An 11,689-nucleotide genomic window follows, 5' to 3' on the forward strand; every position below is an offset into this window, starting at 1 on the left:
AAACAGAAAATAGAGCTAACTCGACCGAACAATAACTAATTTCAATCAATCAATAAACACTCGTCACTCCCCGGCAACGGCGCCAAAAACTTGTTGAACAAAAAGCGCAACTTGTAATAATCCGGAAGTCGGAATCGATCCCACGAGGAGTGAATTTAGAGCGATCGATGAGAATGAAATTTAGTTGCGATTCAATTCGTTTAGCACAACAAATAATTGAAGGTTCAAGTAACCAATTTACTAACTCAGAATTCAACTAACATGAAATTGCGATTTAAACAAGTAAAGAGAATTAATTATCAAGAATCTAATTCAATAAAAGGGGAAAGTCAAGGAGTTAGTAATCCAACCTAGGTTATGCAATTATGATTGGTCAAAGTGTAAACTACTAAGGACCGAGCGAGGCCTAAAACGTCATTCCCGCTCTCTCGAGCCTCAAGGAATGCCAAAACCGCTATCTAATCATTCAATCACACCAAGCTCACTCTCGTGTTACAAGGCAAACTAAATCAATATCAAACGATTAATCAATCCGCTCCAAGGTCACCTAGGTTCAAGCCCACTCTCGTGGAGCTCTAAAATCTAGGTTTTCTAACCTAAAGGTCGATCTAATCAACCACCTCTCGGTGTGTCAATCAAACTATAACATTGATTAAGGTAGCTAATCCTAATAAAGCAATGAGTAATAGGAAAGAAACATGAGCATACAACACTACGGACCAACCAATCAATCAAACCCCTAAGTTATCATACTAACCCCCTAACAAGGGGGATTTAGCTACTCATATTTAGATTAACACAAACAATTAAGGAATGAGAAAAGTAGAACATTAAAGTAAGAAGAATTACCTTGATTAAATAAGTAGAACAAAAATAACCATAAAGATAATGAAGATTCACAATAAGTAGCTTGTAATAAAAATGAAGATCTTGTTCTCATAAAGCAAATAAAACTTGCATCAAGCTCCAACAATGGAGGAATCTCCAAGGAGAAGATCGCTAATCTAAAAGAGGTAAAAACTAGAAAATAATCAAAATGTCTACAACTTGTTTTTTTACCCTAAAAAAGATAAGGTGCTATTTATATGGGTTACAAATGAGGTAAACAAAGGACACCCTTCTAAGGAGTGTTGGGCCTAAAATAGAAATTGAGCCCTTGAGTTTTGTCTTGTCTCGAAATTCAAATTCTGAGCTTCTTTTTAAGGGGCTCGATCGAGCCATCCACTTAAGAGTGAGGGCTCGATCGAGCCTTATGCCTTGAAGAAACTTCTGGACAGCTTTGTACATAGGGCTCGATCGAGCCTTCCTTCATAAGTGAAGGGCTCGATCGAGCCCCTCCTTTAAACGCCCATATCTTGCTCGTTTCTTCGCTCTTTCAACTCGCTCCTGTTCCGATACTTGATTTCTTCATTCTTTAAGCCCAAAACACTTCGCATTGCTTCATTTTACCTGAAACGCTACTACACAAAATAAGCACACCAATACGGGGAAAAAGCGCTTCAAAGTATACTAAAAACAAGCAAAAACAACTCCTAAACATAGGTGTAAAATGCACCTATCATCTGCAGTCCCCAAAACTGCTCAGGGAGGGAAGTACTTTACTAGAAAACATCAAATTAGCGACGGATTTTAGTGACAGAACTAAAATCCGTCGCTAATTTAACTTATTTGCGACGGATTTTAGTGACAGAACTAAAATCCGTCGCTAATTTAACTTATTTGCGACGGAATTAACGACCTAAAACATATCGGTCGTTAAACCGTCAGAATTCATGGCGGGAGTGTTCCCGCCAGGTTAGCGACGGGTATTTGGTCTCCAGTCCGTCGCGAACTTGGCTGTAATTTGGAGGGAAAAGGGAGCGCCAAAATTTGGCTAAACATTTGCGACGGATGTCAACTTTCCGTCGTTAATGTTTAGTCCAGACTAAAACGCCGCGTTCAGGGTAGCTATTTAGCGACGGAATGGAAATTTCGTCGCTAAATACATTGCCCTGAACGCAACGTTTCATTTAACACTGATTTAGCGACGGAAATAAGATCCGTCGCTAAATCAGTGTTAAATTGAAACGCTGCGCCTTCTTCCCCCTTTCTTCTTTCTTTCTGATTTTTTTTGTAACCGCCGCCGTTCAGTTTGCCCTCCCCCGTTGCCGCCCACCACCGCCGTTCAGTTCCCCTCCCCCCATTGCTGCCACCACCGCCGTCAGTTTCCCTCCCCCTTGCTGCCACCTCCGCCGTCAGTTTCCCTCCCCCTTGCGCTGCCACCACCGGTGTTCCCCCTTCCCCTTGCTGCCACCGCCGTCCTCTTCTCCCACCTGCAACCGCCTCTCCCTTTTTCCCACTGCCACCGTTGTCAGTTTCCAGGTAAGTTTTTTTTTTAATTTATAATTTGTTATTTATTATTTATTATATATTGTAATTTATAATTTAAATTTATTATTTTATTTACAGCCTCTCCGCTGCCTCCGCCTCCGCTGCCCCGCCGAATTTCGCTGCGTCCGGTAAGTTTCAGTTTTAATTTTTATTATTTTATTTATTAATTAATTAGATTATTTGATTAGTTGTTAATTAGATAACTCGTAATAATTTAGGTTGCGAATTAAACAATTAGGTTAGTTAATGAATAATTAGTTAGTATAAAATATTGTTAATTAAATTTAAGTATTTTAATTATTTGTTAGATATATTAATTTACTAATTAGTTTAATTTAGGGTATAATATATGTTTAATTTAGTTTATTACTTTCATTAATTATGAATAGAGTTTAATAGAATAATTTAATTTGATTTATTAGTTAATCTTTGTTAATATAATATGTTTTAATTTATTGTTATAATTATTTATAAAATTAGGATATATTCGATTAACTAATTAACTACGTATTTTAATTAATTTGAGGTATAATTGGTTAAGTAATGTAATTTTTAGGTATAGTTGGTTAATAAGTGTAATTTAGGCTAGCTAGTTAGTGTAATTATCGTTATAAATGTTAATTTCGCTATGAGAGGATTGATTGTTTGTTTGTATATTGTAAATAGCTTGCAGGACTTCCCTGAAAAATGGGCGATGCTCTATTTTTATGGGAAGTGCTGCCAATTGTTTTTCAAAAAATTAATATTTATTTACATAATAATAAAGTATTGAAACTAATTACCTGATAGGTTTGATAGCTGTCGATTGTTTGCATCGCTCCAAGATTTCACATATTTAGTTATCTGTTGCGGTTCTGCTCTGCAACAAGTAAGTACTATTTTTATTTTATTATTTTTTTTTTCATTTAATTAACAGTCAAATTATTCAACTTAAATTGAACTCGATTATTCCCACCAAATAAAATCGTAAACCTAGCCGTAGAGTTTCCGTCCCGTGTGTTCAAGAGATTGAACGACACAGGATTGTACAGTTTGTACAGTTCGCAAAACTGGCCCTCCCGTAACCCGATCACGAAAACCATATATGTCTAGTGGCGATATAAAAATATTAAGTTGTTTTCCAGCGTTTGTTCTCCGGGTGGATGTATAGTATATGTTCTGTAACGCTTATTCCTCGCGGAATATATAATTAGCGTTACACCACATATATTAAATATCGCACTGAAGGAGAACGACGCCGGAAGGCTGCCGAATATTTTCTCCGTTGCAAGGCATATATCGTGGCCGAGTTAAGGGGCGCCAGTTTTGCGAATGGGATAGGTCCATACCTTTAAAACGTCAATTACATTGACTTTGCTATTTCCGAGCGAAAACCCCTCCTAATTATCTGTGCTACAGAAATGGATACAGACTGAAGTTGGATGTATAGACGGCTCCAGGGCGGGTTGCTATACCCAGGCTTTACCGAGCGCGTGCTGGAGTTTGTTAATTTTGCTTTACGCCATCCCACGTGTATGAGTGGGCCCGAGATTAAATGCCCTCGTCCTAGGACAAGATGTAAAAATGCGAGTTATCGAGACGTCGAAACGGTGAAACTACACATTCTGCAGAAAGGGTTTGTGGCAGATTATGAAGTGTGGGTTTTTCATGGGGAGGGAAATGTTTTAAATCCCCGTCCCGTTGCACAGCTACCGAAGTATGACGTTGACATGGAAAACGAGGGGGGAGACGACTTCAGCTCTGTTCAGAGAATGGTTATCGATGCTGCCGGGCCAGAAGTAGTGTTCACGGAGGAGGAACCGAATAACGAAGCTAAACATTTTTATGATATGATGCGTGCGGCCAAAGAACCTGTATGCCCCAGTAATAGCAAACACTCTCCGTTGTCTGCGGCTGTTAAAATGTTGGACTTCAAATGTCGTCATAGTGGGTCAGTATCTTTAGTAGATGATGTGACCGAATTTATACAAGAGTTGCTCCCAGAGGAGAACAAGATGCCAAAGAACTTTGCCGAAATAAAGAAGATGGTTAGAGGTCTTGGGTTGCCGGTCAAAGTTATCGATTGCTGTTTGCGCAACTGCATGATTTACTGGGGGTCAGACACGGATTTATCGCGATGCAAAATTTGCGATCACGAACGGTGGAAACCGCCCCCTAAAGGAAATTCTGTAAAAAGACGATTTAACGTCCCTTATAGGAAAATGTTTTATTTTCCTATAACTCCGAGACTGCAGAGATTGTACGCTTCTAAAGCTACCGCCAAGCATATGACGTGGCACGCATAACACGAAATGGTTGATGGAAAGATGTGTCACCCGTCAGACTTCCCGGCATGGAAACATTTAAGTGAATTGTATACAGAGTTTGCAGAAGAAGTTCGAAATATCAGACTAGGCCTGTGTACTGATGGGTTTCAACCATTCGGGGCCTTCGGGCAGAATTATTCATCATGGCCAGTAATTTTGACACCCTATAATCTCCCCCCCAGGGATGTGTATGAAAGATGAGTTCATGTTTTTAACTATTATTGTCCCTGAGCCTCGAAATCCTAAACACCAAATGGATATTTTCCTGCAGCCGTTGATAGCTGAGTTGAACTAACTGTGGGAATTTGGAGTGCAGACATTCGACGTTCACAGGCGACAAAATTTCCAAATGAAAGCGGCACTTATGTGGACGATTAATGATTTCCCCGCTTATTCTATGTTATCTGGCTGGAGCACATCTGGAAGACTGGCTTGCCGACACTGCATGGAAAATACGGAAGCTTTCACGCTTAAAGGGAGTAGAAAACAGTCGTGGTTTGATTGCGACAAAAAGTTCTTGCCTCGTGGTCACATGTACCGTCGTAATACTACTGATTTCCGAAAAGGAAAAAGCTTAAATAAAGAATTCGGACAGCCAAAAACCGGAGAAGAATTGTTGGCAGAGGTGGACCGTTTGGGGTTTATGAAGGCATATGAAATTGGGGCTGAGATAAATAATGCGGCGAAGTCGACAGATTATGGTTGGAATAAAAAAAGCATCTTCTGGGATTTGCCGTATTGGAAAACGAATCTGGTTCGTCACAATCTCGATGTCATGCACATTGAGAAAAACGTATTTGATAACATTTTCAATACTGTACTAAATGTTCTCGGGAAAACAAAAGACCATGCAAAATCTAGAGAAGAGTTGAATGACATATGTGATCGGCTTGCGTTAGCAAAAGATCCGGTTACTGGGAGATTTCCTAAGGCGATGTATGCGACATGGACGGAAAAAAGGCTTTACTTGAGTGGATTAAGTTGATAAAGTTTCCAGATGGTTACGCGTCCAACTTGTCCAGATGTGTCGATACAATCGGTTTGAAAATGCATGGAATGAAAAGTCACGACTGCCACATTTTTATGCAAAGACTCCTACCAATCGCGTTCCGTGAGCTATTACCGAAGGAAGTATGGGAGCCCTTAACAGAGCTGAGTATCTTCTTTCGTGAGTTAACCTCCACGTCTCTAACAGAGAAAGATCTTGATCGTATGAGGCTAGAAATTCCAAAGATATTGTGCAAGCTGGAGCGTATTTTTCCGCCGAGCTTTTTTGACTCCATGGAACATCTTCCCGTACATCTACCGTATGCAGCTACGATGGCAGGTCCATTTCAATATCGCTGGATGTATCCATTTGAAGGTAATATTACTGAAGTTTCTCAATTATGTGTATCAGTTTATGCACATATAATGTTTACTAACTATGTCATGTCGAATCAGATATTTTGAGAAAACTGAAAAAAAAAGTCGGTAATAAAGGGAGGGTGGAAGGAAGCATCAGTAGCGGATACTTGAATGAAGAAACCGCAATATTTGCAGCTTATTTCTTTTCAGAAGGTGACCCAATGATGCCCGAGCGGCTGCAAAGGAATGAAGTTTGTGACATTGAAGTCGACGACGATGTTGACCAGACTATCTGTTTTCAAGCCGCATGGGGAATCAGTGGGTGCTTGCCGCAAGAGATATCTTGAAGAAGCTGAGATTGTTGCTGCCCGGACATATGTTCTGTTGAATTGTTTACAGAGAGTAAGCTTTAATACAGCTGTCAATGTAATTAACAAAATGATTCAGTTTGTAATTAATGTTTTCTTCTTAACTAAAGGGTTTTCGAGGGCGAGTTGCGTAGAGGAAACCCCGAAATCAGCACCTTACAAATTGAAGCAAAGTTCGAGAGTGACTTTGCCTACTGGTTCCAACAATATGTAAGTATTTTACAAATTATATTTCAATTCTTTCAATAAAAAGTCTCGATTTATAATACACTTTTACGCTACAGGTGCAAGATCCAACTGTCTGTACCAATCCCTTCATTCTTAGTCTCGCTAAAGGACATCTTAGATCAGTCAGAACATTTAAGGGGTATCGTGTAAACGGATATAAGTTTCAGACTCAAGCTTTTGGGGAGGAACAACTTACGATGAATAGTGGAGTCTGCGTGAAGGGAACTCAATATGTCGATAGCGAAAATGAATTTTATGGAATTCTGACCGACATAATTGAGTTAGAGTATCCGGCGCTTCCAATGAAGACGACTGTCTTATTTAAATGCGAGTGGTTCGACCCAGTTCATAATTCCGGCACAATTAGTAACAAAAAATATAACATGGTGGATATTAATAACAGAAAGAGATACAATAAGTATGAACCATTCATCTTAGCCGAACAGGCCGACCAATTTCATTACCTTCCATATCCGAATAAAAGAAGGGATAAATTAAATTGGTGGGCAGTTTGCAGAATAAAGGCGCGATCAGAACTTGACATGCCCAAGGGGATTATCTCGGCCTTTCAAGATGAGATAGAAGAAAATCCTCTCGTTGTTGCAACGGACGAAAATACGACATGTTTGGCTGATCAAAATGGAGAAGCTGATGAAGATGCGTTGTTCGTGCCTCCTGAAGAAGAAACAGAATTAGATGAGTTCATCGCATCCTCATCAGACGAAGATGAAAGCGAAGAACTTTAGTTGTGTACAGAAGATTTTATATATTACATTGTTTCTTAATTATATTTATGTTTCTTAATTATATTATTCAAGTGTACCTTTTGAATTTGAATTTATATTAATTATTAGTTATATGTTTCACGTATGGCTGTATAATTGTATTGTTATAATATGTTGTCTGGTTGTGGACAATTAAGCTTGACATGTTTACAGGTATGAGGGGAAGAGGCTCAGGCAGAGGTTCAGGCCGGGGATCAGGCCGAGGACGTGGACAGAGAGACCCTACCGAGTCTGATGCCGAGGCGCAGCAGCAGGGCAGGCTAAAGTACCTGTCCAGCCTCTGCAGCAGCGTGAGCCTGGCGAGCCACCAGCTATTCTGGACGACCAGGGTAGGGCGATGGTTCGCCCGGACCGTAGCAGGTTTGAGGATAAATTTTTTAATTTTTGTATATTGTAATATGTAATTAATATGTGTTGAAAATAACATTATGCTTATTAAATCACAGGACATTGTTGCTGGACTCTGGGCCTGTTTGTAGGGCTACACAGGACATTTTCAGACAATGCTGGTTTGAGACTGGATCAGCATGGCGCTTTCTGACAGCGGACTAGAGGGAGTTCTATTTTCAAGAATTTCAGGTAATTAAATTTTCAGTTTCATATATTTAAGTTGTGATTCTGTGGAAATGCTAACTCACAGCTCATGTTATTACTTTCGCAGAAAAAGTTATCAGACAGGTCATCAGACAGGTCTTCATGACCCACGCAGCCACTCGGTACAAAGACAATATCCATAAAATGAAGAAGTTGAAAGCTAAGCACACATATGTGAACCAGGAAATCTGGGAGGCCTGGAATGCTTTCTGGTACACAGAGAAAGAGAAGAAAAAGTCAGAGATAGCCCGGGCAAACCGAATGAGCGAGCCGGCAGGCGCTGGTACTGGACCTGTCCGCCATACCAGGGGATCTCGCTCCGCTATCAAGCATGTGGATGTGATGGTTTGTCTCTAAATTCAGTAATCAAATAACTTAATATAGTATTTGGTTTTATTTTAATACTAATGAAATTGTATTTTTCTGATAGGCTAAGGAGCTCGGCCGGGAGCTGACTGCAACGGAGCTGTACAGTCGACTTCACTCAACGAAGGCTGATAAGAGGCCGGTCGACAAGCGGGTCCAAGACATGACTGTAAGTCTTTATCACATTTGAAAGTTTATAAGTTGTGTAAATGTTTAAGTGTTGAAAATATTATACTTGTTAAATATATTAGGTTTAAATGTGAAATTATATAGGTTGTTTGGACTTAACGTTTTTGTAATTAGATTGAAAGTATTTGGTGGCTGTGTTATATATTGTATTTACTTGCAGGACTTCCCTGAATAATGGGTGATGCTGATATTGTAGCAGAAATGCTGCTGAAATTTTGTTAGAAATTAGGATTATCTAATTTTATATACTTTTTTATTTGTTACAAAACTAAATTGATATGTTTGATTTGTAACTGTTTTGTAGGATGCCATCGCTCAAAGGCTCGCTGCCGCGACACATTCGCAGACCGGAGAGGGTAGCTCTGCGAGTCCAGGTGAACGAGACCCAGCTGTTTCTAAACACTGAGGGCGTCAACAAGAAGCACCGGGTGTACGGCCTAGGTTCGGCGAGCAGCAGATATGCAGGCCCGAGCAGTAGGACGCAGCGAGGCAGCTCTTCCAGGACGTCGCATCAGACAGAAGAGGAGATCGATCGCCGTGTTCAGGCCGGCATTCAAGAGGGTCTGCGTGAGGTTGAGCAGAGGCTAGCAGAGAAGCAGAGACAGGAGTTGGCGGAGCAGCTGGCGGCTGTGTGGCGTGAGTAGCAGGAGAGCATGGCCCAACTTATCCGTGAGGAGATCGCGAGGATGATGCCTACTCTCCCTGCAGAGTATCGACCACAGTTCTCCCCTCCCCCGCCAGACGGCGGCGACACTACAAATTTGTATTCTTCTCCTAGTTTATTTTCCGAACAAATTGCGTGTTTTATCTTTCGGATGTTATATGTATACTTTAATATTACTTATATATATATTCAGTGTTTGTTTCAATTTATTGTGATTTATGAACGCAGTAACATTACTGTATTTAATAGGTGTAAAACAACAGGAATAAACAGAAAAATCGGCTGCAAACCGTAAAATTCTGCCAAAATCAGTAAAAACGGCGACAGATTTGTAACAAATAGCGACAGATTATCCGTCGCTATTTTGTGCCATTTCTGTCTCAAAAATGCCACAATTAGCGACGGATTGTGATCCGTCGCTAATATAGTATAATTAGCGACGAATTATCCGTCGCTAATTGTGCCATTTCTGAGACATATTTGTTACAAATCCGTCGCCATTTTGTCTCAAAATCGGTCTCAACAGGTTGACAAATAGCGACGGATATAACAAAATTAGCGACGGACACTCCGTCGCTAATTTTGCCACGGAATTGGAAAATGGTCGCAAAATTGTTTTGCGACCATTTGTCCGTCGCAATTCCGTTGCTAACCTATGTTACGGACGGAATATGGGCCAAACTAGTTTGGGTCCGTTTTTTGACCCCCCTACGCGTACCAGATGAACTTCAGGGAGATGAACTTCAGGGTTCAGGGTTCAGGGTTCAGGGTTCAGGGTTCTATTTATAATCATAGAAAAGTGATTTGATAAATAAATTATCGTTTTATCCCGTTTTTGGGACTTTTCTGCATTCCCCAAAATTGCTCAGGGAGGGGAATTTGGGCGCGTTTACTGACCCCCTACGTGTACCAGATGAAGTTGGAACCTAAGCGGAAGTTATCGATGGTGTTTCCGAAAATAAGAATGTTAAATTGGTTTGGTAATCAGATTAATTTAAGTTAGCGTTTTGATAGCCCGAAGTAGGCTAGAAAAAGGATTTTTGAAAAGTTGAGTTTAACTAGGAATTTTGTTAGCTCGATAAGTTATTTGTTATTCGGACAATGTTTCTAGTTGGGATTAAGTGATTTGATAAATAAATTATCGTTTTATCCCGTTTTTGGGACTTTTCTGCATTCCCCAAAATTGCTCAGGGAGGGGAATTTGGGCGCGTTTACTGACCCCCTACGTGTACCAGATGAAGTTGTAACCAAAGCGGAAGTTATCGATGGTATTTCCGAAAATAAGAATGTTCAATTGGTTTGGTAATCAGATTAATTTAAGTTAGCGTTTTGATAGCACAAAGTAGGCTAGAAAAGGGATTTTTGAAAAGTTGAGTTTAACTAGGAATTTTGTTAGCTCGATAAGTTATCGGTTATTCAGACAACGTTTCTAGTTGGGATTATTTAAAAAAATAAAAAAGTTATTTGATAAATTAATTATTGTTTTATCCCATTTTTGAGGCTTTTCTGCATTCCCCAAAACAGCTCAGGGAGGGGAGTTTGGGTGCGTTTTTTGACCCCTTGCGCGTACCGGATCAAGTTGGAACCTAAACGGAAGTTTTAGACAGTGTTGCAGAAAATTAAAATGTCTATTTAGTTTTGTAATCAGACTGTATTAAGTAAGTGGTTTGATAGTCCGAAATAGGATAGAAAAGGGATTTTTGAAAAGTTGTGTTTAACTAGGAATTTTGTTAGCTCGATAAATTATCGGTTATTCGGACAACGTCTCTAGTTGGGATTATTGAAAATCATATAAAAGTTATTTGATAAATTAATTATCGTTTTATCCTGTTTTTGGGGCTAGTCTGCATTCCCCAAAACAGCTCAGGGAGGAGAGTTTGGGTGTGTTTTTTGACCCCCTACGCGTACCAGATGAAGTTGGAACTTAAACGTAAGTTTTAGAAGGTGTTGAAAAAAATAAGAATATTCAATTATTTTGGTAATCAGACTGTTTTAAGTAAGCGTTTTGATAGCCCGAAGTAGGCTAGAAAAGGGATTTTTGAAAAGTTGAGTTTAACTAGGAATTTTGTCTCGATAAGTTATTTGTTATTCGGACAATGTTTCTAGTTGGGATTATTTATAATCATAGAAAAGTGATTTGATAAATAAATTATCGTTTTATCCCGTTTTTGGGACTTTTCTGCATTCCCCAAAATTGCTCAGGGAGGGGAATTTGGGCGCGTTTACTGACCCCCTACGTGTACCAGATGAAGTTGGAACCTAAGCGGAAGTTATCGATGGTGTTTTCGAAAATAAGAATGTTCAATTGGTTTGGTAATCAGATTAATTTAAGTTAGCGTTTTGATAGCCCGAAGTAGGCTAGAAAAGGGATTTTTGAAAAGTTGAGTTTAACTAGGAATTTTGTTAGCTCGATAAGTTATCGGTTATTCAGACAACGTTTCTAGTTGGGATTATTTAAAATAATAGAAAAGT

The 11,689-nt window shown here is 39.6% G+C and overlaps 1 protein-coding gene across 1 annotated transcript; it reads left to right on the forward strand.

Moving 5' to 3' along the window:
• Positions 1 to 4,661: 4,661 nt before the first annotated feature.
• On the forward strand, positions 4,662 to 7,365 carry LOC126662140 (uncharacterized). The gene is made up of 6 exons (XM_050356027.1): positions 4,662 to 4,826; positions 4,993 to 5,377; positions 5,608 to 6,039; positions 6,120 to 6,341; positions 6,502 to 6,601; positions 6,717 to 7,365. Exons 1-6 carry the CDS (start codon positions 4,662 to 4,664, stop codon positions 7,363 to 7,365), a joined length of 1,953 nt encoding a protein of 650 aa, XP_050211984.1.
• Positions 7,366 to 11,689: the final 4,324 nt, after the last annotated feature.

This window comes from Mercurialis annua, linkage group LG8 (assembly GCF_937616625.2).
Source record: "Mercurialis annua linkage group LG8, ddMerAnnu1.2, whole genome shotgun sequence".
In the NCBI taxonomy this organism is placed as follows: domain Eukaryota; kingdom Viridiplantae; phylum Streptophyta; class Magnoliopsida; order Malpighiales; family Euphorbiaceae; genus Mercurialis; species Mercurialis annua.